At 62.0% G+C, this 27,469-nt stretch overlaps 2 protein-coding genes and 1 long non-coding RNA gene across 7 annotated transcripts; 1 reads left to right on the top strand and 2 right to left on the bottom strand.

Annotated features, from left to right (window-relative positions):
• Positions 1-4,314: 4,314 nt before the first annotated feature.
• On the bottom strand, positions 4,315-6,656 carry LOC129515688 (uncharacterized). Its single transcript, XR_008665623.1, has 3 exons — positions 5,866-6,656; positions 4,881-5,031; positions 4,315-4,446 (listed from the first exon to the last, which is right to left on the bottom strand). It is a non-coding gene; the product is annotated as an uncharacterized LOC129515688 (long non-coding RNA).
• A 3,255-nt stretch (positions 6,657-9,911) lies between these two features.
• Positions 9,912-19,313, top strand: AEBP1 (AE binding protein 1). The gene is made up of 21 exons (XM_055334693.1): positions 9,912-10,375; positions 11,981-12,316; positions 12,898-12,960; positions 13,080-13,151; positions 13,270-13,404; positions 13,481-13,558; positions 14,157-14,234; positions 14,406-14,483; positions 14,601-14,654; positions 15,215-15,324; positions 15,402-15,541; positions 15,789-15,873; positions 15,971-16,115; positions 16,216-16,301; positions 16,610-16,733; positions 16,940-17,136; positions 17,270-17,449; positions 17,638-17,989; positions 18,078-18,217; positions 18,303-18,402; positions 18,507-19,313. The coding sequence occupies exons 1-21, from the start codon at positions 10,120-10,122 to the stop codon at positions 19,121-19,123; spliced, it is 3,426 nt and encodes a 1,141-aa protein (XP_055190668.1). The 5' UTR covers positions 9,912-10,119; the 3' UTR covers positions 19,124-19,313.
• Positions 19,314-19,470: 157 nt separating this feature from the next.
• POLD2 (DNA polymerase delta 2, accessory subunit) lies at positions 19,471-27,058 on the bottom strand. 5 transcript variants are annotated; one of them, XM_055334694.1, is made up of 11 exons: positions 26,764-27,058; positions 25,502-25,746; positions 22,878-22,999; positions 22,590-22,713; positions 22,198-22,312; positions 21,836-22,034; positions 21,472-21,552; positions 21,158-21,315; positions 20,806-20,933; positions 20,249-20,350; positions 19,471-19,909 (listed from the first exon to the last, which is right to left on the bottom strand). In XM_055334694.1, exons 1-11 carry the CDS (start codon positions 27,033-27,035, stop codon positions 19,749-19,751), a joined length of 1,707 nt encoding a protein of 568 aa, XP_055190669.1. In that variant the 5' UTR covers positions 27,036-27,058; the 3' UTR covers positions 19,471-19,748. The 5 variants fall into 5 exon arrangements, with proteins under 5 accessions (XP_055190669.1, XP_055190670.1, XP_055190671.1 ...); XM_055334695.1 differs by having other exon boundaries at positions 26,856-26,988; XM_055334696.1 differs by having other exon boundaries at positions 26,826-26,931.
• Between the last annotated feature and the right edge of the window lie 411 nt (positions 27,059-27,469).

Here is a 27,469-nt window from a genome sequence, read left to right as displayed (position 1 = left end):
TCCCCTGTAGATACTCTTCTGCGGGCCCCTCTCAGGCCCCCTCCCACCTGTTACAGCCAGTGGCCTCACTGGCCCCTCCCTCCCCATCTGCGGAGCCCAGATTTTGCAGGCATCACCCTAGTATCATCCGCAGCCTGGGACCCCTGCACTGCACAGTCCATCTACTCCCCGTGACTCCACTCAGCTGCATGAAGCCCCTCTGCCCATGGGATGGGCCCTCAGGCCTCATGCTGCCCTTAAGCCCCGTCCACGCTGTACCCGTCCTCCTGGAATCCTCTGGGCTGCCTCTCACCAGCAGGGCCTTCTGGACCTTGGCAGGTGTGTGCCTCTGCCCGGACACCGTCCCTTTCCCGCAGTGACTTGTCTGGCGCGGCCCACTCGTTCCTTCCTCCGGAAGGCAACCAGGCTCTGGCTGCCCTCCCGCATGCCCTCGCTGTGCTGGGCTGGAGTGTCCCTCTCCTCTGCTGGGGAGCCTCCTCCTCCTGTGGGCTCGGGGTGCCAGTGCCCATCATGCAGCCTGTCTATGAGTGCTCTGGTGGCAAGAGCTGTGGAGCTGGAGTGCACGCCTGCTGGGCCCCACCCCCATTCTCCATTGGAGCTGATTGCTGGGTCTTGTCTCCACAGCCTGGGCCTCTGGCCCGGGTCTGCGATCAGACGTGTGGGGAGGTGAATACATTACCCCCGCACAGACTGTAACGTTGCTAATGCCACGGATGGTTTCTTGTTCTGACACTTTCCAAGGGTTTCAGCTTTGACACCCTCCTCCAACAGATGCTGCATCTCTTTTTTATACCTTCCTAAGACTTTATTTATTTATTTATTTTTAAGATTTTATTTATTTATTCATGAGAGACACACACAGAGAGAGAGAGAGAGAGAGAGAGAGAGAGAGAGGCAGAGACACAGGCAGAGGGAGAAGCAGGCTCCACGCAGAGAGCCCGACGTGGGACTCGATCCCGGGACTCCAGGATCACGCCCTGGGCCGAAGCCCTATACCTTCCTCAGAGTTTAGTAATCTCGCCAGACTCAGAAGAGAATATTGTCTGTCGCAGACTAATTATTCCTCAGCATCTATTATCTCCTCCTTGTTCAGTAACAGAACTCCTGAGATTTGGCTGGCACGAGGCCTTCAGAAAGAGGCTGCACTTCTCAGCTTCCCTTGTAGCTGTGGATGGCCCGGGACTGAGCTCTGGCCAAGGCCAATGGAATCAACTTGGAGCTTCGTGTGAGCTTCTAGAAAGTGTTCTTAAAGGAGGACATTATGCTCTGCTATTCCTTTCCTCTTTTCTGCTGGCTGGGATGATGGAATGATGGCTGGATCTTAAGCAGCTATTTCATACCAAGAGATGGAAGCTGAACGTTGAAAACAGGGGAGTAACAAGACGAAACGAGCCAGAATCTCTGGTGGTTGTGAGGCTGCTACACCAGCTGTGGACTGCCTGCTTCTGATTTTTGGTTACATGAGAGGAAAAATTTCTATCTTATGTTAACCGTTGTTACATTGGGTTTTTCCATCACTCACTGCTGACTCTATCTTAACTGAAAAGCCATTTCGGGTAAGAGGAAGTTGTAGGTCATGAGTCGTCGATTGTCAATCAACTGGGACACAGGACCCTTTGTGGTATCTGAAACTATTCAAACCTAAGTATTAGACTGAATTTTTTTTAATTTTTATTTATTTATGATAGTCACACAGAAAGAGAGAGAGAGAGGCAGAGACACAGGCAGAGGGAGAAGCAGGCTCCATGCACCGGGAGCCCGACGTGGGATTCGACCCCGGGTCTCTAGGATTGCGCCCTGGGCCAAAGGCAGGCGCCAAACCCCTCCGCCACGCAGGGATCCCTAGACTGAATTTTTAAAAAGGTTTTATTTATTTATTCATGAGACACACAGAGAAAGGCAGAGATACAGGCAGAGGGAGAAGCAGGTATCTTTTAGGTAGATTTTACATTTTGGACACTGTATCTTTTTCCAGAGATGATGTTGCTAAGTCTGGCAGGGACAGCGGTGCCAGACCCACTCAGAGGCCAAGCCTCTCAGTGACGTGGGTCTCAGTTGTCAGCACCTCCACGTGAGTGTTGCCCATCAGTGCTCTGTTATGCTTGGTTGGGGTTTGTCATAAGGCAAAGCTATTGCCTTCTGGGAGAGGAAGGGGCTCTTGCTAATCTTCTCACGGAGCCCACAGACGACCTAGGTCAGTTAGCTCGAGCCCAGCGCCAGCACCGACCACACTCCTGTCCTCACTCAGGCTCACAAGGCCCTAGGGAAGCTCAGACATTTAAGAGATGTTTCCTCGGGGCCCTCCACACAGGGAGAGTGCAGGAGTGAATGTGACCCAGTGGGAGGAACGTGACAGTCCTCGCTGAGTGACTGAGCACCTGGCTCAGCAGGTGGAAATGCTCACAGGCCGCCAGCTCTGTCCTCAGCCTGCCCCATGCTCTGTTCTCCAGCAAGCTGGCCCAGGTCTGCCATCAGGGTTCTGGAAGGTGGGGAGGGGGAGGGGCACTGCAAGCACTTCTTCAGGATGTCCTCGAACCAGATGTGTTTGAACCAGGTCTGTTCCTGTCCCACTGGCTGAGCAGCCAGGTGGCCAAGCCTGTGGTCAAAGGGGGAGGGCTCTATGATGACACAGCACGGAGCCACTCACTGGAGCCATCAACGGGGTCAGGGTAGCCCCGGGGGTCAAGGTGTCAGATGCAAAGCAGGGATGTGGGCAAGCTGAGTCCTATGCGGGGCAGTGGGGGAGCCTCAGAGGAAGGGCCATTGGGTAAAGGACCAAAAGTAGTGATGTCTAAAGAGGGAATGGCAAAGACGTTGCCAAGACAGGCCATGCCCACCATGCTGGTGGCAGTCTCTCCTGCTACAATTGGGAAGCTGTTGTATTTGCCTGGGTGGACCAGGGGAGGATTCCTCAGGGACTAATACCTTGCTCCCTGGGGATGGGCTGGGCAAGCCGGATTTGTCCCCCTCCCCAGGGCTACAGAGAGCCTCAGCGTGGCCACAGCCCACCACAGGGCGGGAATGTGCGCCGGGTGGGGGCGGGCACTGGGGCATGTGCTCTTTGTGCGGCTGGCCACCCATCACCGAGAAGACGATGCGGGGCCTGCTGCACCCTCGGGTCCTCTTGTGGTGCCTGGGGATGGGGCCCGGTGCAGCCCTGCGTGGTATGGCTGTGGCTGGCTGGAAGAAGGGGTAGGCCACAGTCCTGGGACCTGGTCCAAGCCTCCTCCGGGAAACAGGGTGAGCCAAAATTCCGGGCTGTGGGGCAGCCTGGGTGGACGGGGAAGGCTGGGCTGCACAGGGGAGCGGAGACCCTGTCCCACCAGGTGTCTGTGGGAGGGCCGGTCAAGACTGGCCGCTGCAGAGGGAGCACTGGGCAGGGTTCCCCAGAGGGTAGTGTATGTGTATAAATAGGTGTGTATAGAGAGAGTGTGCAGGAGGGAGACGGAGGTCGATGGATCGTGCAGGTTCAACTCATGCGGTTACGGAAGCCAAGGAGTCTCACCCTGTGTGCGCTCAGCTAGCTGAGGCCCAGGGCAGCAGGGACTGTGGTTCAGTCCAAGCCCAAAGGCCTGAGAACCTGGGCAGCTGACGTCAGGGGACAGAGGAACAGGGGACAACCATCTCAGTTCAGGCAGACTGGGGTCACCTGCATCGCAGGAACCGTCTGCTTTGCCCGTGCACTGATTTGGCTCAGGGGACGTCTGGTGGACACATGGCACAGACACACCCAGAAGCTTTACCAGCTCCGCTGGCATCCCCAGCCCAGTCGGGGACACGCAAGCTTAGCGAGCACAGCGGGCTTCTGTTCTTTGCAGCCAGATGGTTCCGAGTGACAGTGCTCAGTGGCTTCCCAGCACCGCCTGCAGCAGGAGGTGTCAAATCCTGGAGAATTTTATATAGGAAAAGTAGTACTTTGCATATTTCAATTTGCATTTTCCTGATTTTTAACGAGGTCAACGGTTTGTGTGTATTTACTGGCAACTTATGTTTCTACTTTTGTAAATTGCCGGTTATGTCTCATCACTCACGTTAAGAAATGGGAACAGGGCACCTGGGGGGCTCAGTGCAGGAAGCATCTGCTTAGGTTGTGATCCCCGGGGTCCTGGGATCGAGTTCCACATCAGGCTCCCCGCTCAGCGGGAAGGGAGCCTGCTTCTCCCTTTCCTTGTGCCCCTCCATCCTGCTCGTGTGCGTTCTCTCACTCAAATAAATAAATAAAACCTTTAAAAAAAATAATATAAATTGAAATTAAACATGGAAACAAAGTCAGATTGGTTTAAAAGTATCTTTTATCAGGGGATCCCTGGATGGTTGGCCCAGGGTGTGATCCCAGAGACCCCGGATTGAATCCCGCATCGGGCTTCCTGCGTAGAGCCTGCTTCTCCCTCTGCCTGTGTCTCTGCGGCTCCCTCTCTGTGTCTCTCGTGAATAAATAAATAAAATCTGCAAAAAAAAAAAAAAGCATCTTTTTTCAGACACTGTTTCTCAGGCACAGCTTTCTAGATCCATCTGAAGAAGTCCTTGTGCCCCTGTGACCCCATTGTTGGAGGGAGACACTGAGGCTCGGGGGGACAGTCCAGGGCCACTGTAGGTCTCCACATTGCTCCCTCTGTGTGGAGGGGTCTGGGTCCTTCCCCAGTGTTTCATTTGCCTTTTAATTTCACCTTCAGGGGCAGCCCTGGTGGCGCAGTGGTTTAGCGCCGCCTGCAGCCCAGGACGTGATCCTGGAGACCCGGAATCGAGTCCCATGTCAGGCGGGCTCCCTGCATGGAGCCTGCTTCTCCCTCTGCCTGTGTCTCTGCCTCTCTCTCTCTCTCTCTCTCTCTCTCTCTGCATTTCTATGAATAAATAAATAAAATCTTAAAAAAAAATTTCACCTTCAGGATGCTTGGAACAGAAAGCCAACTCTTTTACCCAGCCCAGGTTCTTGATGCTTCTGCAGCTTCTGCGGGGAGACTTCTCCTGGGGGACACGGGCTCAGGCTCCTGTTCTCCGGGAACACTGTGGTGGCTCCTCTTCCAGCATCCACTTCAATTCATGGGGAGTTAATGTGGGTGAAGACGAGCACCACCACCAACATTCTTTTCCCCCACCAGACACCATGTGGAAGCTTTCCCCTCGGACAGACGGATGTGACCCTGGCGGCTGTCACGCTGCGCTGCCACATGCGGCTGTCCCAGTCTGCGGGCCTGGTCCCCCCAGGGCTCTGGAAGCCTGCCTCCCCCCACCCCCGCCCGGCCAGCCAAAAGCACCCCCACAGCTGCGGTGACCCCCGCCTCCCCAGGGCCCAGGCCCTGCGGTGAGTGGAAGGAAGCTCAGTGAACTCTGCTCGCTCAGCAGTGTAGGCCTGGTGAGTTGGGCGGGGACCCGGGCTCTGGAAAATCACATGTGGTTTTCAAGTTGTCAGAAACCAAGGAAATTATTCCGCCAGTTGTGTGGACGACTAGACTCTGTCTGGGAGACCCCAGGTCCTGTGGTTCTGGGTAACCCCCTTCTTGTGGGCCCGAGCAGCTTGGCCCCCTGGGAAGGTCCAGCCTGCGGGCAAGGGGGCACATCTAGGGGCCTCTCCTGAGAGGGAGGTGCAGAGGATAGGATGGGTCCAGGGCTGGTGCCCTGCTGCCTGGACACAGGACCCAGAACTGCAGCAGAGAGGGGTGGGCACCTGACCCCAGGGCCTGCCGTCCATAGCCCGGACTCCCCGGGCTGTCCAGTGGGACTACCACACGCGTGCAGGCAGGCTGGGCAGTGGAGGAAGGGCCTCCAGAAGGCCCCGCTCGGCCATCGGCTTCCCCAGTGGCTCAGCTTTCGGACTGGAGCTGCTTCCTCTGGGCCTCCCAGCTTCTGCCACCCCCTCCTGCTCACCTGTGTCCTGTGGCTGCCTCAGCTAGACCTCGGGGACGCTGTGCTGGTGCCGGGTGAATGTCTCACCTGTGCCCAGGCTGAGGCCCCAGGGTGTCTCTTGGTGACACGTGGGCCCCAACAAGACAGGCGCCAGAGGCTGTCAGGCCCAGATGGAAAGAGCATTCAGCCTGGCCTGGACCGTCCCCATCAGTGACAGGCTGTGACCTGAACACATCACTTCTTCCGGAATGGCTGTTCTGTCACTTAGAAACGGGGAGAGATGGTGGGCCTGCTGGACCAGGACTCATCACTGCCCCACCTGCCCTCCACATGCCCGACCTGAGATGTGAGCACCGACAGGGCAGTCCCAGCCTGGAGGGCTTCAGTCTCCCGCATTGGGGCCCCCCTGCCTTTTCTCCCACGGGCGACTGCTCTACCTCCCAGCGATTCCTTGCCCTCTGTCCCCGGACCCTCCAGTCACTGACTTGTTGGTCCCTCCAGCCTGTCTTCAGAGGAAGGCCACCCCTGTGCCCGCTGGGTCTTTGGGCCACTCCCCCAGGAGCCAGTCCAGCACACACACTCCAGAAGCAGGCGCAGTTGTGTGGGGGCCCAAAGGTGAGGGGGCTGGCCCCAGGGGAGAGGACTGTGGGCTGCAGACCAGGAGGTGGAGTGCAATGGGACTGTGGGCTCCACAGCCACTGGGGCGAGGCAGTCTCCCGCTGGGCTGGCTGGCTGGCTGGCTGGCCTGGGGACATCTTTTGGCCCAGAGCTCAGCTATTCCCCAGAAGGACCAATGGGGGCCCCCTCTCTGCCCCCCAAACCTCCCAACCCCCACCTCAGGGCCCCACCAGCACTCTTGAGATGTGGGATCAATGCTTACGGGTGACCACATTTGGAAAGCAGGAACCCCGAGGTCTGGCAGATGAAGGAACAGGCCAAGGTCACCTGGGGTCCCCCAGAAGTGGGAGTGACCCTCACACTTCCCAAGGCCCCCGCCAGTGCTGCCTCCTAACTGTTTGAGCAGCAAAGACAGTTGTTGACCCTACTCCTCAGGCACACCCCAGCGGGAGCCCCTTCTCTCTCCTTCTCCATGGCCCTCAAACGTGTGCTCTGGCCTGCGAGCTACATAGGATGGGCTTCGTCCTGCCCGGGTGGGAGTGCTGACAGGCTCGCGTCCATGGGCTCCATTGGCCTAGCCCTCACGTGGCTGCTGGAGAGCTCCGGGGAGCCTCTTGGCCCATAGGGTCCTCCGAGAATGCTCCTCCCTCCCTCCAAAAGCAGCTAGAGTAGGCCTACCTGGCTGAGATGCCACTGTCCCTCCCTCCGGCAAGCCTTGTCCTGCTGCGGCCCCTTGAGCAGACCCTCCTTGGGAGTGAGGGGGAGGCCCAGGCTCCTCTCAGGAAGCTAGAGGTGGGAGTGCAGAGGCCAGAGTGTCCAGCAGACCCCCTCTGGCTCACAGGAGCCTGTGGACATGGGTACAGATGTCCCACCTGGTGCCAGGAGGCACTGAGCCTGGAAGGGTGAGCGGCAGCCACAGGAGGCCACGAGCCTGCCACTCCCCTGGACCTGCTCGCTGCTCTTGGGGACTTTGGATTAACGGTCATGCTCCTCAGCAGAAAGGGATGCCCTGACAGGCCCCGTAGCTGCCTCCGTGGGCCCAGCTCTAGGGACTTCCAGCATTTGAGTCTTAAAGTTAAGTGGAGTCCCAGCCCCACCCGGGCAGCGGGGGGGTACCGGCCCGCATGGATGGCAGTCACTCCTCCCCTGCACCTGCCCAGACCCTCGGGGGCAGAGGGCCCCCAACTCCCTGCCCCCATCCCCTGCCCAGCTCCCCACGAGGCTTTTGCTCATGTTCCTGGTGGTGACTCACTGTGGCTGAGGAAAAGCTTCTTTTTATTCCTTTCTAGTTTTTTTTTTTTATGGTTTCTATTTTCCCTGGCAGAGGATGGTGGGTGCAAATCTGATCCATGTGTGAGCCAGCTGAACTCAGGAGCGTTCCCAGGGAAGTGACGTTCCACAGCCGCCCCCGACCCTGGCCTTGAGAAGCCCTGCTTGACACACTCAACTGGGGGCAACAGAGCAAATTCCAAGACAAAGTTTCAAGCTTGATGACTCAGAGGCCTACAGAGGACATTTACGGGTAAGAGCTTGCTTCATCTCTGCTACCAGGACCAGCCTGGGGACACATGACATGGCAAGTGTACAGCTGGAGGCAGCCTGGCAGGGGGTAGGCAGGGGCCGCTGCTTGAGAGCTCAGGGGTGTGGCCTTGGTCTGGGGAGGAGGGTGGAGGTGACAGGAGCCTGGAGCATGTGCTGTCACATGTTCTGGCCTCCATCTTCACCCTGAGGCTGGGGAGCAGTGGGTCCCTTGCTCCCCTCAGGTGGCCAGCGGGGCAGAGCTGGGACTGCACCCCATGCACCCGCTCTTGACAGTCCCACGGCCATTTTAGGCACGAATAAGGCGAGCCAGTGAGAAGCGAAGGAAAAACCTTGCACAGAAGAGGTGCAGAGTCTCCTCAGGCTGGCTGTGGCTGCATGCAGGGGCCTAGGGGCTCCCTGACCTTTCCAAGGTCCAAACTCCGCCTGTCGATCATCCCAGGGGCTCCTGGGTTTTCCCAGCTACCTCCCAGGGTCAAACCCTCACGGCTGATCCTGGCTGGGGGCTGACCGTACGGGCTGGAGCCATGCGATCCACGTGCGCCTTTCCCTGCTTGCCTATTCCTTCTGCTCTGGGAGCTCTGGCCTCAGGTGTGAGACGCACTCGGGGCCAGCCAACATCTGTTGGCTCTTGTGGCAGATGACATCTGTGGACACACCAGGCTCTTGTGTCCCGAGGCAGACATCACCAATCTGGGGTTCTCTGATCCAGGCGGGCATCATACCATTTTACTGATTGATCCTGAGATCCTCCTACTACCTGATATATGTGCCCCCGGTCCACGCGGTGGCTGGAGCTACTGGAAACGGTCTCTCAAAATCTCTGGTAAGAGGAACGAGAGAAGTGGCAGTTTGTCCTTATTGGGATCTGAGCCGCTGGGGAAGCATTGTCTCCCGGGAGTGAGGCAATGTCCACAGCAGAAAACAGGAGAAGAAACTGTAGGGGAGGGACCTCGCCCCAGACACTAGTGCCTCTTGCCTCCGGTGGGCCACTGTTCCCCTGGCACATCCCCGCACACTGTGCTGCGGGGTGAAGGGACATGCCTCTCTCCCCAGGAGGCCAAGCATGTGCAGGGTGGGCAAGAACCCCAGAACTTGTATGGGAATCACTGTGTGAGTGCTGAGTCCCCCTCCTGTGAATCATACACACAATTAAATAAAATTCGAAAGGAATCTCATCCCTCCCTGCTCCCTCTCTGTGCCCTTCCAGACCTGCCCCTGTGTGTGGGGACCTGGGGGAGGGGGCCTTACAGGAGACTCCTGGCCCCTGCAGGGCAGCTGGCCTGCTGAGGAGTGGGGGACAGTTCTGCACCGGCCTGGCAGTGAAGAGAGCTCCCCAGGTGCTGTGCCTCCCCCCCCCCACACACACACACCGGAACCGGCACTGGGCCCATGGACCTGGGAAATTGGTTGGACGTCGGAAGGAAAGCTGGTGACAGTTGTCAGAGCAGGCCGGCCCAAGCCTCCAGAGTGAGCCCTCGCGGCGCCCCCGCCCCCCGCCAGCCAGACGGGGAGGGTCTCGAGGCTGGAGGCCACAGCTGGGCTCCCGTCCCTCCGACGGTCTCGCTCTCCTCCGTGGCATCTCCCCCAGGCGCCGCAGAACCGGCGGGGGCGGGGGGCGGCATGGAACCCCTGGGACCTGCCCCCGGGAGCCCCCAGCCCTTCCGACCCCCACCCCCACCCCCACCCCCAGGCCTGGGTCCTAGGCGCAGGCCTCAGGCGGGGGACACGGGCCCGTCGCCGCTGCGGAAAGTGCCAAGCGCGCGGCGCCCGGACCGCTCCCCCCGCCCCCGCAGCCCCTCGGTCCACGGCCCTGGCCCTCCTCAACCCCGCTCCTCCCCTCCTCCTCCTCCTCCCCCTTCCCTCGGGTGGGGGCAGCCCGCTCCGGAAGCCCCGGCGCCCCCGCCCCGGCCGCCACTGGAGCTTGGGGAGGCGGTCCGCGAGGGAGCGCGCCACGCGGGGCCGAGCGCCCGGCCGCCTGCAGCGCCTCGGAGGCCCCCGCGCCCCGCAGCCACTGCCCGGCCCGGATCGTCCCGCCGGCTTCACGCCGAGCCCTCCCGGACCCCGGACCCCGGACACCCCCCCCCCCCCCCCGCCCCGCCTCCCCGGGCCCCGGCCATGGCGGCGGCCCGCGGGGCGCCCCTGCTGGGCTGCCTCCTGGCGCTGCTGGCGCTGTGCCCCGGGGGGCGCCCGCAGACGGTGCTGACCGACGACGAGATCGAGGAGTTCCTCGAGGGCTTCCTGTCCGAGCTGGAGTCCGAGACCCGAGAGGACGACCTGGAGGCGCCGCCGCCACCCCCCGAGCCCACCCTGCGCGACCGCAAAGCCCAGACGGGGGGCAAGCCCGGGGCGCGCCCCGGGGGGGCCAGAGAGGGTAAGATCCCCAGGGGCGTGCCCGGGGGTGGCCCGCCACCCAGCGATGGGGGCCCTGGGGTGCTTCGCATCGCAGGTGACAGTGGCAGGCCCTGGCGGGGGCTTGGCTGCTGTCCAGTCTGCCCAGCGTGAGGAACGGCTCTGGAAGGCACCAGAGAGCCCCAATGTCTGGCGGGACCCTGTGCCAGCCCGAGGTCAGGTCTGGCTGGCCGCCCTCTGAGCACCGAGGCGCATCCAGCTGCCCAAGGCTTGGGTCCTCCAGGTCCCTCACCCCCAGCCCCCAGAACCACTAGCCCTGAGCCAAGCAGGGACTTGTTGCCCCCTCCCCAGGTCTGTACCGTGAACTGCCCTCACGTCCTCGGGGGTCTGTCTGTGGCACGCCCTGGCTGTGCCCGCGCCACCACCAGAGCCCCAGGCGCAGGCCTTCCTTGGGAGGGCTCCCCGGCACCCTCCTGCCTGGCCTCCAATTCCGAGAGTGTAGAGGCAGGTGAGGGGGCTGCGGGGCAGTGGGCAGACTGGTTCTGTGGCGATGTGGATCAAGTGTGGCCGTGCATCCCAGCGCCGCCCACCCAGGATCTCTTACATAATCAATAGTCAATAAATCTCAGTTGTTTATTGTGACTTTCTGGAGGGGCCAAGGGTACTGTTGGTCTCTCTCTCCTGAGACTCCAAAGCACCATCTATCATTCCTGAGGTCAGCAGCCCCTCCCCTGCATCCTCTTCTAGATCTTTCCTGGCTCCTTCTCCACCCCTTGGGGGGGCGGGTCCTAGGACCCAACATGGCCTCCCCCCCCCCCCCCGCCCCCACCTCTACTTCCTATTCCAGGGTTACGATCCTGGCCTCCTGGATGCTGCTGTGGCAGTCCTGTGTCTCCCAGCCAGGGCCAGCCAGCCACGCACATTCTGTAAATGTTTCTGTGCTCAGGCCTATGGCCACCACCACCCCCATCAGCTTCTCTGCGCACTTGCTCAGGGGCCTGGGGGCTCCCTGGCCTGCCCCATGCCCCAATCCTGCTTCCTCCCCCCAGACTCTGAGAGGTGAGCAGCTGCAGAGCCTGTCTTTTCCCCAGTCTTCCGTGTGCCCCCAGGACCCTGCATTCCTTATAGCTTCCAATCTACCCTGAGCCCTTTACTTTTTACTTCTCAAAACAGGCATGAGAGGCCTCAGACCCAGGCCCTTTACTTTGTGCTCTGGTTGGCAGGGAGGAGACCTCCTTCCCCTTTAGACTGCCCCCCCCCAGGCCTGGATGGCATCCTCGCCTCTGCCCCTTCTGAACTCAGTGCAGTGTCATGCTCCCTGATGAACTGAGCGGGCAGGTGGGGAAGAAGAGGGTGATGAGGGGCCTCTGTTGCATGTTGGCAAGTGGGAGGGTGAGGGCCTGCTCCCTGGGCCAAGATGGGTTGGCGGTAGAGACTTGCAGACAGAAAGCCTGGGTTCCAATCCCACTTGCCACGAGGGCAAGTGACTTAACCTTTCGGTTTCCCAATCCAAGACACACAGGACCACCAAGAGCCCCTGTGCCCACATCATGGATGCCTGGGGGCGGCTACGTGAGCCATAGCATGAGGACCTCGCTGGTTTGACCTAAATCTGCATTTTTGACAGCACCTCTGGAAAAGGTCAAAGACAAAGGGAAGAAAGGGAAGAAGGATAAAGCCCCCAAAGCGACCAAGAAGCCCCTGGAGGGGTCCCCCAAGCCACCCAAAAAGCCCAAGGAGAAGCCACCCAAGGCCACCAAAAAGCCCAAAGAGAAGCCACCCAAGGCCACCAAGAAGCCCAAAGAGAAGCCACCCAAGGCCACCAAGAAGCCCAAAGAGAAGCCACCCAAGGCCACCAAGAAGCCCAAGGAGAAGCCGCCCACGCTGACCCCCTCAGAAGCCCCGTGGTGGCCGCTGCCCCTGCCTCCCAGCCCTGGCCCCGAGGAGCTGCCCCAGGAGGGAGGTATGTGCAGGCTCTCCTGGGGTTATGGGCTCTGACCCACCAGGCTCCTAGGAGGGAGAGGAGGTCCCTGGGTCTCTGCTCCCTGCACAGATCTTGAAGGCCACTCAGACGGGGTGGGCTCTGGAGCCTCCTGGTTGCTGTCATGAATGTAGCAATCTGTTTGGAACTCCCTCAGCGCGGCCTGGGATGGGGGTGGGTGGGCCTGGCAGCCTTGTGGATGGGGTTTGTCCTCTTGTGTCTTGTGATCTGTCCCCTGGCCCCACCCAGAGCCATCCTCCTGTGTGTTGTTCGGCCCTGAGCCTTTAGGGTGCCCTCCTTCTGGGGCAGCTTGTTGCCCAGCCTCCCAAACAGCAGGGCCTGGGCTCCCCAGAATGCCCTCCGGCTCTCTGGCCCCAGGGGATGCCAATGGGGTGCTGAAGGCCAGAGGGGTCCAGGCCTCCTGGGAGTGAGCTCCGACTTCGGGAGCTGTCGGGAGGGCCTTGGTCTTGGTCTTGTGGGGGCTCCAGGTGCAACCAGTGGTCAGGGGGGTGGGGGGGGACGGGGGGCTTCCCATCCACCTGCTTGTGGGGTTTGCGTTGCAGGCAGGGCCCTCTCAAATCCTTGGCTGGGTCCAGGAGGAGAAACTGATGTGGAGCGCCAGGCTGGTGAGTGGGAGATCTCCCCTGGCTGTGGGGTACCAGCTGCCTGCGCGGGCTTGGCTTCCAGGGTGGGCCTGGGTAGGGCATCAGAGTCTTCAACAAGGCAGCCACGGCACTTCCCCCAGAGCCCGAGGAGGAGACCGAGCCCCCCACCCTGGACTACAATGACCAGATCGAGAGGGAGGACTACGAGGATTGTGAGTAGGCCCCCACTGGCCCGGCCCACCCGTGCACCTGGAGGCCCTGCCCACCTCCAGCCCCACCACCCTCTGGCGGGGGGCCTCAGACCGGCTTAGCGTTCCCCCTCCCCCTCAGTTGAGTACATCCGGCGCCAGAAGCAGCCCCGGCCGCCCCCCAGCAGGAGGAGGCCTGAGCGGCTCTGGCCAGAGCGCCCTGAGGAGAAGGCTGAGCTGCCTGGGCCTGGGCTGGAGGCCCCAGAAGAAAGGATTGGTAGGATGGGAACAGCAGGGGGGGGGGTGTGCCAGGCGCGGGGCTCTGCTCCACCCCTGCCTCTCCCCCCCCACAGAACCGCCTCTTAAGCCACTGCCGCCCCCCCCACCTCCTGACTACGGGGATGGCTACTTGATCCCCCACTACGATGACAGTGAGTGCCCAGGCCCCAGGCCACCCCCGCCATCCCCCGGGTCCGCAGGGCCCACAGCCCCGGTCTGCTTTCTGCCCTCAGCCGGTCCCTCCCAGCCCCCTCCCCAGCCCCGGTGCCGTGCTCCCCTTCTGCTGGGCCCTCAGCGCGCAGGACGCGGCTCCTCGGGCAGCCACCTCCCTCTTCCTCTGGGCCTTTCGGGCCCCCAGGTTCCAGTCAAGCCCTCCCACTGACCCTTGGGACCCGCCCAGCCCTCATTCCAGACCACCCCTCCTGGCCACAGGTGTCAGGTGTCACTCAAGATGTGTCCTCTGTGTGCCCCGCCTCCTGCCCACCTCAGCTTACCTTTCTCCAGGCCACGCCCTCCTGGGCCAGGCCGGTCATTTCCTGGGGTCCTGCTCATCCCATCTGCGCCTAGGTGGCCTCCCCTCCAGGAGACCCTTCCTCCTCATCCCTGCTTACCTGGATCCTTCACGGCCCACCCTGATGCCCTGAGCCCATCTTCTCATCTTGCTCTCCCTCCTGCCCAGTCTCTGGCTCACAGAGGGGGCCTGGAGGGCAGCATCTGGCCCACCTCAGCAGGGCTCTCCCCCCCCTACAGTGGACTATTATTTCGGGCCTCCCAGACCCAAGAAACCCCACACGGACCTGGAGACAGATGAAGAGAAGGAGGAGCTGAGTGAGTGGAATCCAAGCTATTCCCACCCCAGCCTGAGCCCCCTGGAAGCCCAACCCCAGACCTGCCGCCAACACCCTGCCCCCGCGGGCCCCTGTGCAGGCCTGACCCCGTCCCCTGCCCTCTGAGGCCTAGGACTAAGATGACAGGCCTCTGCTACCTTCCACTGTTCAGAGAAACCCAAAAAGGAGGGCCGCAAGGAGGAGGAGACAGATGACAAGTGGACGGTGGAGAAAGGCAAGGACCACAAAGGTGTGTTTTTTTTGGAGGGGGTGCTGGACCCACGCAGCCGGGGTTCCTGTGGGAGAGCAAGTGGATTTCTGAGGCTCCAGGACGCTCTGTGATACTTCCTTCCTTTGTCATCTCCAGGACCCCGGAAGGGTGAGGACCTGGAGGAGGAGTGGGCTCCCACTGAGAGAGTCAGTGAGTGAAGGGCTGGGGGGGCAGTGCTGGGGGCCTCGGGGGCTGGGGAGTGTGGGGGCCTGGGGTGTGGGGGTGGCTGAGGTCCATGCAGTGGCAGCAGGATAAGGGTGCTGGGCAAATGACCCAAAACTACATGTGGGTCCCAAACCCAGAATTCCTGAGGATTTTCCAGGCCTCCAGAACCCTTTTCTGCTCTTAAATTCTTGGGACCCAGAAGGGATGGTCCTGGGTCCTGGAGTCGCTCTGCCCTGGAGTTAACCCCTGGGCAGAAGTCACCGTACAAGGCAGGTGTGTAGAAGGCCCTGATGCGATGGTGCCTGCGAGCAGCATAGCTCTGGGGTGGCTGTGCCCTGTGGCTTCACGTGAGCCGTGTGGCCCTTTGAAGCTGGCCTTGTCCTCCCATTCTCCAGATGAGGGAGCGGATGCACCGGTTGGGGTGGAGCTGCCCTGACCGGCGCCCCCTGATGGAAGGGGAGTGGGCTATGGGTGCCTCATTCTGGCTTTCGTGGCGGGGAGGGACAGAGCCAGTGGGCCACCAGCCTTGGGTGCTGTGTCCCTAGAGTGTCCCCCCATCGGGATGGAGTCCCACCGTATCGAGGACAACCAGATCCGGGCCTCCTCCATGCTGCGCCACGGCCTGGGGGCACAGCGAGGCCGGCTCAACATGCAGGTGGGTGCTGGGACGGGCCCACCTTGCAGCCGGGCGGGGGTTCCTCCCCTGCTCATTTGCCCCGCTGCCCCCAACAGGCCGGCGCCACCGAGGACGACTATTATGATGGGGCGTGGTGTGCCGAGGATGACTCTCAGACCCAGTGGATCGAGGTCGACACCAGAAGGACCACCAAGTTCACAGGCGTCATCACCCAGGGCCGTGACTCCAGCATCCAGTACGTTAGCCGGGCACTTTGCAAGGGGTGGACGGCTCCAGGTGTAGCATTGCATCCCATTCAGGACACTCCACCCCCAGTCCTCGTGGATGAGCCAGTCACCCATCCGTGGCCCATAGTGGGTGTGGAGGCCCCTCCTGATGCCTGGGGCTAGCACCACACACCCCAGGCAGCTCTTGGGTGCTTGGGTGTGGGAGGGCCTGGGGTAGGGAGAGCAGCCTTGCCCTGACCACCATCTGCTCCCCAGCGACGACTTCGTGACCTCCTTCTTCGTGGGCTTCAGCAATGACAGCCAGACGTGGATGATGTACACCAACGGCTACGAGGAAATGGTGGGCCCCCGAGCGTTCAGCTCTGCCCCCAGCGTCTGGGCTGAGGGTGGGCTCCTGGCTGGGCCGGGGCACTGCTCTGAGGTGGGCCTCTCCCCAGACCTTCCATGGCAATGTGGACAAGGACACGCCCGTGCTGAGCGAGCTCCCAGAGCCGGTGGTGGCCCGCTTCATCCGTGTCTACCCACTCACCTGGAACGGCAGCCTATGCATGCGCCTGGAGGTGCTGGGGTGCCCCATGTCCCGTGAGTGCAGGGAGCTGGTGGGGGCTCAGAGGGATGGCTGGGGTGGCCTGGGGCGGCAGCAGGTGGCCAGCTCGGGACCCTGCCCACCCGCCTTCTGCAGCTGTCCACAGCTACTATGCACAGAATGAGGTGGTGACCACTGACAACCTAGACTTCCGGCACCACAGCTATAAGGACATGCGCCAGGTAGGGTGCTTGTCTCTGGGCTGTGGGGTGCCATCCAGCAGCGGGGCTCAGGGCTAACGGGGGAGCTCATGTTCAGCGCTCCTGAGCGCCATTGCCATTGCAGACATGGCTAGCGCTCACCTCTGGAAGGGGAAACCCTTAGGGCCTCTTCCTTGGTGGTAGGACCTGAGCGGGGCTGGGGTTGCCTGAAGGGGCCTCTCCTGCTGCTGAGGCCTCCCCCACAGAACAGACCAGGATGCTGGGACATGCCCGACTGCCTCTGTGGGCGACAGGCAGCAGGCTAACTCCGTGTCCTCTCCCGAGCCCAGCTGATGAAAGTGGTGAACGAGGAGTGCCCCACTATCACCCGTACGTACAGCTTAGGAAAGAGCTCGCGTGGACTCAAGATCTATGCCATGGAGATCTCGGACAACCCCGGGGATCATGAGCTGGGTGAGGGCCCCACAGCCCCCTGGAGGCCCTGGCACTGTGGTCTCTGGAGGTTCTCTGGTGGGGGGGCGGGGTTCCCAGTCTGCTTTATTGGGCCCAACAAGCCTCAGCTGCCCCCCATCCCCCTGGATGTGAGCCAGGACGGTCCTCCTGCAGATCCCCAGGGGATGCCTGGGGCTAGGTGGCTGCTGAGGCTCCTGCCCTTGCAGGGGAACCCGAATTCCGATACACTGCTGGGATCCACGGCAATGAGGTGCTGGGCAGAGAGCTGCTGCTGCTCCTCATGCAGTACCTGTGCCGCGAGTACCGGGATGGGAATCCCCGTGTGCGTAGCCTGGTGCAGGACACGCGCATCCACCTGGTGCCCTCACTGAACCCCGACGGCTACGAGGTGGCAGCACAGATGGTGGGTGGGGGAGTGGAGGGGTGGGAGGGTGGAAGCTGGGCTGGTGGGTAGGGGCGGCAGGGCAGGATGGGACAGGGGAGCGGGGCCGGACAGCCTGGGGTCAGGCTGACACCAACCCCACTGGTTCCTCCAGGGCTCCGAGTTTGGGAACTGGGCATTGGGGCTGTGGACCGAAGAGGGTTTTGACATCTATGAAGACTTCCCAGATCTCAACTCTGTGCTCTGGGGAGCAGAGGAGAGGAAATGGGTCCCCTACCGGGTCCCCAACAATAACCTGCCCATTCCTGAACGTTACCTCTCCCCAGACGCCACGGTGAGGCCTCAGCCCAGCTAGCAGGCCTGGGGGGCAGCCTGAGCTCTGGACCACCTGGGGTGGGCTGGAGGTTGACCGAGGCTAGGCGCTAAGCCTGCAGAGGCTTGGGGCATGAGTCGTGGGGTGGGGCTTCTGTAAGGGGGGTGATGGAGGCTGCAGCTCAGACCTCACCTAGTGGCCACCCCCAGGTATCCACGGAGGTCCGGGCCATCATTGCTTGGATGGAGAAGAACCCCTTCGTGCTGGGGGCAAACCTGAATGGTGGCGAACGGCTGGTGTCCTACCCCTACGACATGGCCCGAACGCCCACCCAGGAGCAGCTGCTGGCCGCGGCCATGGCAGCTGCCCGGGGAGAAGACGAGGACGAGGTGTCTGAGGCCCAGGAGACCCCAGACCACGCCATCTTCCGCTGGCTGGCCATCTCCTTCGCCTCTGCCCACCTAACCATGACAGAGCCCTACCGGGGAGGGTGCCAAGCGCAGGACTACACCAGTGGCATGGGGATTGTGAACGGGGCCAAGTGGAACCCCCGGTCTGGGAGTGAGTCTGCCGGGGAAGGGCGGTCAGGGCATGCAGTGGGCCTGCCGGCGGGGCACACAGTGACTGCAGTTCCCTGTCGCCTGTGCAGCCATCAATGACTTCAGTTACCTGCACACCAACTGCCTGGAGCTGTCCATCTACCTGGGCTGCGACAAGTTCCCTCACGAGAGCGAGCTGCCCCGCGAGTGGGAGAACAGCAAGGAGGCTCTGCTCACCTTCATGGAGCAGGTGGGGTGAGCAGGGTGTGCGGGGGGCCTGAGGGGGGGGCACGGGGCCCAGGCAGCCGAGGACGTGCTGCCTTGCCCTCCTGCAGGTTCACCGCGGCATCAAGGGGGTGGTGACAGACGAGCAGGGCATCCCCATCGCCAATGCCACCATCTCCGTGAGTGGCATTAACCACGGCGTGAAGACAGGTACCTGGGTGCCCGGCTTTCCGGGGGGAGGGGGGCCCTGATCTCGGCGCCCCGCCCTGCGCGAGGGGGGTAGCTCGGGCAGCAGACCCGGCCTCCCCCTGCAGCGAGCGGCGGGGACTACTGGCGCATCCTGAACCCGGGTGAGTACCGCGTGACGGCGCACGCAGAGGGCTACACCCCAAGCGCCAAGACGTGCAACGTGGACTACGACATCGGGGCCACGCAGTGCAACTTCATCCTGGCCCGCTCCAACTGGAAGCGCATCCGGGAGATCATGGCCATGAACGGGAACCGGCCCATCCCGCACATCGACCCATCGCGCCCCATGACCCCCCAGCAGCGGCGCATGCAGCGGCGCCGCCTACAGTACCGGCTGCGCATGCGCGAGCAGATGCGGCTCAGGCGCCTCAACGCCACCGCGACCCCCGCGCTCCCCACGGCGCCCCCCGGCCCCACTCTCCCCACGACCCCCTCCCCCGCCGCCACCCCCACCCCCAGCCTGGGGCCCTGGCACTTTGCGCCCGAGACCACAGAGGCCACCGAGGCCACCCCGGCGGGCTGGGAGGAGTCGGAGACGGAGACCTACACGGAGGTGGTGACGGAGTTTGGGACAGAAATGGGGCCGGAGGAGGAGGAAGAGGACGAGGAGGGAGTGGTCATGGGCCCGGATTTCCCTTTCACCACGGTCGAGACCTACACAGTGAACTTTGGGGACTTCTGAGCACACGCCCGCCCACCCCCGCGCCAGCTCAGTGCCCTCTGTGCGGCCGGGCCAGGAGGGGCGCCCGGGAGCCAGGGCGTGCAGGCGAGCTCCTGCGGGCCGCGCGGGCCTGAGCAGTGGACAGGACGGCGCTGCAGCGCAGACTCCTCAGCCGAGCCGCCAGATACACCAATAAAGCAAGCTCTTGGCAGATGTGTCGCTGAGCCCTTGGGGAAGGGCGGGGCGGGGCGGGGTGGAGTTGAACCACCTTCCCGCAAGTGCCTGGGCCCAGCAAGCCCAGTGGGACCAGCGTCAGGTCTGCCCAGGAGCTCAACGCCAGCACACCAGGCAGGGTTTCTTTCTTTTTTCTTTTTCTTTTTTTTTTTTTTAAGATTTTATTTTAGAGAGAGAGTGAGCAGGGGGAGAGGGAGAGAGAGAGAATCTCAAGCAGCCTCCCCACTGAGCTCGGAGCCTGTCCTTGGGCTGGATCCCACAACCCTGAGATCACAGCCTGAGCTGAAATCAAGAGTTGGATGCTCAATCCACTGAGCCACCCAGGGGCTCTGATCAGGCTTTTTTTTTTTTTTTTTTCAGGCTTTTGTTATAAAACAAATGCCCCCTCAGACCGTTGCACGGTCTCAGTGAGTCAGGGGCTCAGACCCAAGCCCCCTAGGTCCTCGTCCTCTGCCCCGAAGCCTGAGAAACTGATGGGCTGGCAGGCCAAGCTGCGCAGATTCACAAGGCAGGCAGTCTGTGTGGTGCTGAAGTCTGGGACAGCCACCAACAGCACCCTCTGGTCCTCTGGGCCTGCAAAAAAGCCACATAGGTCCCCCACCTCAGGTTCTGGGTGTGCCTCGTCTCAAGGGGAGTCACCAGAAGCAAACAGGAGTTCCCCATCAGCACCATGCGAGTGCTGGCCATACCAGCTCCTTTGGACCGGACACACCGGACGCAAGGGCCAAGAAAGCATAAAGGTTAAAGGCTAAAGTCCAGCTGACCAAGCAGGTGTGGACTGGTCAGCCCTTGCTCAGGCCACCAACCCCAGGGGGCCTGGGGACTCCAGTGAGGCCTTCTCTGTGAGCCCTATCCCCAGGAAAGAGTCCCTTGTGATAGTCCCCCTAGGCCTGGGGTCCCCAGAAGACTCACCTCGGAAAATTTTAGAGCCAAACTGGGGGGTGTTCCCACAAAAGTAGACGTGAGGGCAGTCCAGAAAGATGAACGGGTCGTTCTTATAGAAGGGGTAGCAACCTAGAGAAAACCCGCAGTGGCTGGTGCTTACCCTTCGCGGTGCAGGGTCAGGGTGCAGCTGTGCACGCAGGGTGTGGACCCACCCCTGCCTGTTCATACTCGCTCAGGCTACACTGTAGCAGCCCTGCCCTTCTGGACAACAAAAATGTCTCCAGACACTGCCCCAGGGCCCCGGAGTCAGGTTAGCATGTGCTGAGGATGCCCTGCTAGGCGGGTCTGTGGCACTGTGCTCCTAATGTGCTCCCCACAGCCTTCTGCCCTACACAGGGCCATGGCGATACACAGAGCTGATTCCAGAGAAGCTTCCAGATCTGGTATCAAGCTTTTGGACTATCCCTTAGGTCACGGCAGGACTGGTGAGTGCAATCCACGCTGCAAACCCTCTGGGTGTCATGGCCCCGGATCAGGACTCCCTTGGCCCTCTGGCCCCACCCCACGTGGCTGAGTCCCAGTACCTAGTGTGTCAGGGGCTGTAGGGCTGATGTGACGGATGCGCAGGGTCCACTCCAGGATCTCCAAGTGATCCTCCATGCTACTGTACCGGAAAATGTCACTCACGTTTTGTCCCGATGTCCCTAGGAATCTGCAAGGCAAGGCTCAGCTGGTCCCTACTCTGGGGGCTGCCACCTGTGCCCCCAGGAGCCAGCCCAGAGCTCACCCAGCACTCTCACGGCTGGTGTCCCAAGCTGACTTAGAGAAAGAATCCAGATCCACTGGGCCCTCTGCAGCCTGATTCGAAGCCTCCCTCCCAGTGCCACCGAGGCACAGTGCCAGGGGTCAGACTGGGGCGTGGCTGCAGGTGGCTACCTGACTCCATCGATGGTGGCTTGGTAGGGATTGGTGACCAGCTGGAGGGTGGAATAGGCAGTGGCCAGTGGGAACATGCAGGGGTGCAGGGGCTGCTGAGGGAGTGTGTAGTTGGTTGGGTCAAATTCGCCTGGCATCACGTCCACGGGTACCGACGCCTGGGGGCACAGGGGCAGGGGAGCTTGCAGGGCCCAGCGCCCTCCATACACAGCCCCTGGGGATCACCCCCTCCGCTCCCCCAACCCGCCTTCCAGTGCCCAACCACAGCCTCAGAGGCTCCAATCTCATCACTGGCCAGCCCTTGGCTCACTCACACTCAGTTGCAGGAGGATCTCATCCAGCATTTTGACCGCCTCCACGCTGGCTGCCTGGGTTTTCTTGGTTAAGTACTTGGCCTGGGGATAGAAGTCCATAGGCTGTCAGGCCCCAAGAGAGGTTCAGATCAAAGAGACACTCAGAGCACTGCCTGGGCAGCGGAGAGCAGAGCAAGACCACACAGCTAGGGGACGGAAAGAGTTCTGTGCCACGGGCCCCCCCGCCCTCAGAAAGCAGGGCCTGAATCATTGCAGGGCCCCTGCCAACAGACACGCGAGACCCCTGCACCCCAACTCTCCCTGGAGAAGCAGGGGCTTGAATGGGTGGGCCCCGTCTCAAGGCCCCCATGGGTGGGGACTGTACCTTGTTGATGGAATCTCTGCTCTGGGTATTGTGGCTCAGGAGGTTCCCGGCGAGGATGACCCGGGACACATGGGCGGCGCTACACTGCTCTCCCTCGTCCCCAAGCTGCCCTGTCACCACGTCCACCAGCAGCTGGGTGCCCAGCAGGCTCTCACCCCCGCCTCCGCCCAGGCCCAGGCCAGACACCAGCAGCACAAACCTGTGGGAGAAGTCAGGGTCCTCCTGGGTGCCGAGAGCAGGTGACCCCGCCGCCCGGCCCCTTGCAGGGCTCTGCCACGGTCACGGGTGAGCTGGGGACATGGAGCCCAGCACATGTGATTCCCCTGGACCACTGGCCAGGCCCCTGAGCGCCTGCTCGTCACCTGTCTGTGTCCAGGGTGGGTGCGGGCTTCTGAGGAGCAAGCTCTGCAAAGCAATGGTCCTCCACCAGGAACTTCCCGCTGTCTCTCACAGAGCCAAGCACAGCCAGCACTGTCCCTAGGGGGCAGCGGTGTCAGGCTCCAGGAGGGAAGCCCAAGAAGCTACCCCCTCCTTCAGGCACCCAGGGGCAAAGCCAGCCAGTTCCCTTCTGCCACGTGGGAAAACTCTCACTGAAGACTTGGGCCTGAGCACCTGCTTCCTGGGGTTACTGCCTCTGGGTGGAGGCTGGAACCACTGACCCCCTTCTGGAGCCTCACACACTGCCTGCCCCTACAGCCATCATTCTAGGGAGGCAGGAATGCAGTAGCACCACAGGCACAGCCCACTGCCCCACCTGTGACCAGCTTTGAGGCGTCAATGCTGCCTTCCAGCTTAATGCGCTGTAGTTCATCTTCCAAGACCAGCTGGTCGTCGGGATGGATATACTTGCTCCGAGGAGGCTGCGGCAGCAGGTTGTGCTGGAATTCAGAGATGGGGGTGGTGTTGGGGCCGGAGGCTTCCAAACCACATAGGTGAGATGTCACTGCATCCCACACCCCAGGGGGCAGAGGCCCAGCCCTGATCTCTGTGTCCACGGCAGGTGGCCCTCCTGGTGCCCCCTGCAGGAGCTGGCCAGCCTCACCTCTTCACTGATCTCCCGGAGGATGGATGGCTGAAGTGGCATGGCCTTGAAGAGGGTCCCCACCACACAGCATTTCTCCCCAGGCTGCAGCTCACATAGCTTCTTTATTTGGACTCCATCACCTGGGTGTGACAGACACACGCTCAGAGACCCGGCGGCCCTCCTAGCCCTCCTCGGGGCGCGGTAATGGCCTCACCCCACACTGCAGCCTGTGGCCCGGCCTCTGGAGATGCAAGGACGCCCCCAACACTAACAGACTCGACCCCAGGACAAAGGGACGTGCCTGGGCCCCCGTGTCCCATGTCCTCGTAAGAAAGGCAGACATGCAGGAAAGTGGGCGGCCACCAGAAACTAGAACAGAGGAAGAGGTCCCCTGGACAGCCTGTGGAGGGAGGGGCCCTGCCAGCACCTGGATTCAGAGCTCCGGTCTTCAGAACGAACGCAGAATAGATTTCTGTGGTTTAAGCTGCTGGGTTGTCTGTTACAGCAGAGACCAACTAGGGACTTGATACACAGTATTACGTCACTTATCCCTAAGTTATATCGTGGGTTCTTAGAAGCATGCCCAGTCTCAGTCCAGCCCTCCCCTAAAAGCTTTAGAGAGGCACGATGTGCAGGGCTCCCCCAGGCAGGCAAGAGGAAGGCTGGTGGGTTTGTCCATCAAGACGCTGGGCCTGGAGTAAAGTCTGCCTGAAGCAGAAGGGATAATGCAGCAGCAGGACTGGCCCCTTCCTAAGCCCAGCTGCCCTTAGCATGAGCCCCTTCTGCCCAGAATAACCAAGAACATTCCACAGATCTACACCCTGGGAAGTGGAGGCTAGTCATTCCAAACAAGATAAGGAGGCGCCAGCAGCAGAAAGATATGCCGATGCCACGGAAACAGACCCAAAGCCTGTCTGCTGAGCCCTCACTCAGCCCCTGGGGGCAGCACTGAGCCCTGTCCCTGGAACCTACCCACGCCTGCCAACACACCAGAGTAGGCCTTACTGCCCACCGTGTGCTTGAGGCAACAGAGGCACCGAGAGGCTAAGGGACGCACCCAAAGTTGCACAGCTGGGATGGAAGGTGCCCGTCCAAGCACCAGGGAGAACCACGCATCCCTGTGTAGAGGGCAGGACCTCTGTCTGGCTGGACAGCATGTGGGCACCGGGCCGGGCACCAGAATCAGAGTGGACAGCACAGCCTGTCCTCACCCTCACCAAGCTTACAACCCCAAGAGGGAGAGATGACAGCAGTCAGCGAGGGATCAGCCACTGTGACAGGTGTACAGACACAAAGGAGCCAAGGCGGAAGGTAATGAGAAAGCCCCGGTGGCTATTGTGGCCTCTTGAAACCCGTGACACTTGAGGTCATGAGGGAAGACAGGGGAAGAGCATGCCAGGGGAAGGGAGTATCAATAGGAAGAAAGAGCTTGGTGTGTTCAGGAAGAGAGAGAGAGAGAGAGAGAGAGAGAGAGAGAGAGAGAGAGAGAGAGAAACGAGTCCCAGACAGGCTGAAGTCCCTGGTCATGTGGGGAAGCCGGCACCCACACCAGGCTGGCAGGCCTACAGTTGGCTGCTGGCCATCATCCAGCCAAAGCTCCACTCATCACGGGCCACTGTGTGAGCTCCTGACTGTCTGTGAGGGCCAAAGGGGGCCGGGAGCCTGTCACTGGGCAGTTGTCAGCAGCGGTGGGGCTGGAAGAGAAACCTGCACCAGAACAGTGACATGGGCCTGGGGAAGGTCCCCAAGGGCTTCAAGAAAAGTGAGGAAGGCCATGGGGAGCCACGGGAAAGAGACCCTCATTATGTGGCAGAGAACACGTGAACAGCACTGTCCCTTCTGCAGAGATAAGAGAAAACGTCCCTAACATACCTGAGGTCTGGCTGTCCTCACGGCCTGTAATAAACCAGGGTCAAGTCTGTCGCTGGTTTGGGATGGGCCTGAGCACCACTGCTCCCCACAGTCGCGACCGGACCTGGAGCCGCGGAGGCCAAGGCTGGGGCCAACAGATGTGGAGGGGTAACACGGTCCTCCCCATAAACATTTCAGATGAACTGAACTTGGCACGGAGAGCTACTCAGATCCACAGTGAGACGGGGAACGCGGCCCCAGAAAGTTCCCCCGGGATAATCATGTGAGAGGAGAGGTGGAGGACGAAGGAGGTGGAGAAAGAAGACGCGCCCTGCCCAGGCCCCTGGGTTAGGAAAGACAGAGGAGCCCAAGGGAGGGGAGATTCATGCCCGACCAGGACGGAGGGCCCGGAGGGGCAGCAGAAGACATAGTGAGCACTCAGGGAGCCCTCCCGGGGGGACGCAAGTGTTTGTGGACCTTGGCCCCCAGGGCCCGGTTCCTGGCCTGCATGCTGACATACTGGCTGTCCACGTGTGCGCACACAAGCACATCACCAGCACACAGGACATCCCTACAGCAATGACACGATCACTGTTCCTGACAGAACTAAGCCTCAGCTCACCTAGCCTCCTTCGAAAACCACCAATTCCTTCATTTAATCCTCCTAACAAGGATTTGTTATGAACAAGAAGCGAAGGCTCGAAGAGGTTGACTCTCCCAAGGCTTCTAGGGAAAGCTCAGGGCCCTCTGGACAGCTGGGGAGGAAGCACTTCCCGGCACACGTCACTTACCCCAGTGCTGCTGGGCCCGGCTCACCAGGAAGGGCCTCATCTGGAGGAGACGGGTGGCATAAATGTGGGCGTACTGCCGGCTAAAGCTGCGTTCTCCCAGCCTGAAGGGCTGAGAGGAGTTGTTGTACGTGGATACAGGCACGCGGGCAAAGGTGGCATTGCTGGCTGATGGTGGGGACAGTAGTGTGTGGGCCCTCTGGGCAGCCTGCTCAGAAAACATGGCCGTGCTTGAGGTGTCCAGATCCCTGTGAAAAACAGACGGATCCCTGCAACCCTGCGCACCCCCTGGCATCCCCCCTGCATCCCACTGCAGCCCACACCACACGTGGCCCAGGACAGCACATTAACCGTGCTGGGCACCAGGGCTTCAGCTCGGACGCCTCATCCAAACAGGGAGACAAGGAAAGCCAGAAGATGCCTCTCTCCCGCCTGGAGCATCTGTTGCCTGCCTCACATCTCTGGCTCCTGCCCCCCCGCCCCCAGCCCCTGCCCCTCCGCCCCTGCCCCCTCGCACACACTCAGGACGGCCCTACTCTTCTTACTCTTACATAAGCTACCAGGAAATAATAAGCCTATTTTAAATAAAAATAAAACAGACACCCGTCTGTCCTCTGCTCCAAGGCTCCGCATCTCAGGGACTCGAACCCCAAGTCCCAGGAAGGGCTGAGAGCCTGCCCGCAGGGGCACCGTCGCTGGCTCCCACTCCCCTTCCACGGCCGTGGTGGCGCCCACGAACCACACAGCGTGCGTGCACCGTCTGCCTTCGCGCACGGGGACCCGGGCTCCGGGTGCAGGGCGCGCTCACCGGCCCTCCTCCGTGTACCTCGTCGGCACGGCCGCGCGGCTCTGGGCTGGTCCAGCCAAACCCCAACTAGGAGCCCCGCCGGCCCCGTCCGCCCAGCCCACCGCCGTCACCTCGCGGGCCCCGGGACTTGGGTCCTCAGACGCCCCGCCGCCCGCCGCCTCCCGCCTCCCGCCAATCCGCGCGCCCCGCCCATCGCCGCCTCCCGCCCTGCCCCGCCCATCGCCACCTCCTGCCAATCGCCGAGCTGTCCGCCCCGCCCACCCCCGCGCCCCGCCAATCCGTGCGCCCCGCCCATCGCCGCCTCCTGCCAATCGCCGAGCTGTCCGCCCCGCCCACCCCCGCGCCCCGCCAATCCGAGCGCCCCGCCCAGCCCATCGCCACCGCCTGCCAATCGCCGAGCTGTCCGCCCCGCCCACCCCGCCCATCGCCACCTCCCGCCAATCGCCGAGCTGCCCACCTCCGCGCCCCTCCTCCCGCCTCGCCTCCCGACCGCGCGCGCCCCGGGCTTTCCCGGCCTACGCGGGACTCGCGCGCCCGACCGTCGGAGACCTGTGCCTTCTGTCCGCCCGCGGAGGCCGGGCCGGGACTGCGATCCCGCGCGGCGGAGGAGCGCTTAGGGTTAGGGTTCGTGTTAGGGAAGCGGACGGGCTGCGCCTCGGCCCGCACCCGGGTCTCTGTCCCCGTCCGCACCGCGCTGCCCCCGCTCGCTCGCAGTCGCAGCCGCGTCATTGCCGGCGCGCCGCTTCCGGTGCCAGGCTTGGTCTCCACGACGACGGGGGTGGTGACGTGCGCAGCGCGCGGGAGGCCGGGCCCGGGCGGGGGTGGGGGGGACGGGGCGGGGCGGGGCGGGGCGTGCAGCGTCCCGCCGCGCGCTGTGTGCTGCGCGAAGGGCCCACCCGATTGGGCGTGTTCCGCGTGAAACCGAAACTGTTCTACAATGTGGATCGAGGGAAGGGCTCGCGGCGGCGCGTGTGCGGCGGGCTCGTCGCAGTGGGTGCGTGTGGGCGGACAGCCGGCGCCGGTGCGGGCGCGCTGCAGGGCAGGCCCTCCCGCGACCCGGGATGCTCGCCAAGGGGCTGCTCTTCGGGGGAAACCGATAGGGCATTAGACGCCCCACTTCAGCCACCGCCGACCCTGGGCCCCTTCCCTTCCTCTGTGCATGG

The sequence above is a fragment of the Nyctereutes procyonoides genome, unplaced genomic scaffold (genome assembly GCF_905146905.1).
Source record: "Nyctereutes procyonoides isolate TBG_1078 unplaced genomic scaffold, NYPRO_anot_genome, whole genome shotgun sequence".
NCBI lineage: Eukaryota > Metazoa > Chordata > Mammalia > Carnivora > Canidae > Nyctereutes > Nyctereutes procyonoides.
The sequence above is the reverse complement of the archived record's forward strand: the minus strand, read 5'-3'. Positions and strand labels throughout refer to the sequence as shown.

What these genes read in the sequence shown, in the direction of transcription:
- AEBP1 (XM_055334693.1), top strand. Translation starts at nt 10,120, where the DNA reads ATGGCGGCGGCCCGCGGGGCGCCCCTGCTGGGCTGCCTCCTGGCGCTG. An exon ending in TGAAGAGAAGGAGGAGCTGA is followed by an intron (nt 14,235 to 14,405) that starts GTGAGTGGAATC and finishes TCCACTGTTCAG; the next exon opens with AGAAACCCAAAAAGGAGGGC. An exon ending in TAACCACGGCGTGAAGACAG is followed by an intron (nt 18,403 to 18,506) that starts GTACCTGGGTGC and finishes CTCCCCCTGCAG; the next exon opens with CGAGCGGCGGGGACTACTGG.
- POLD2 (XM_055334694.1), bottom strand. Translation starts at nt 27,035, where the DNA reads ATGACGCGGCTGCGACTGCGAGCGAGCGGGGGCAGCGCGGTGCGGACG. An exon ending in GCGGGAGGAGGGGCGCGGAG is followed by an intron (nt 25,747 to 26,763) that starts GTGGGCAGCTCG and finishes TGTTTTTCACAG; the next exon opens with GGATCTGGACACCTCAAGCA. An exon ending in CCGGGCCCAGCAGCACTGGG is followed by an intron (nt 23,000 to 25,501) that starts GTAAGTGACGTG and finishes TGTCACACCCAG; the next exon opens with GTGATGGAGTCCAAATAAAG.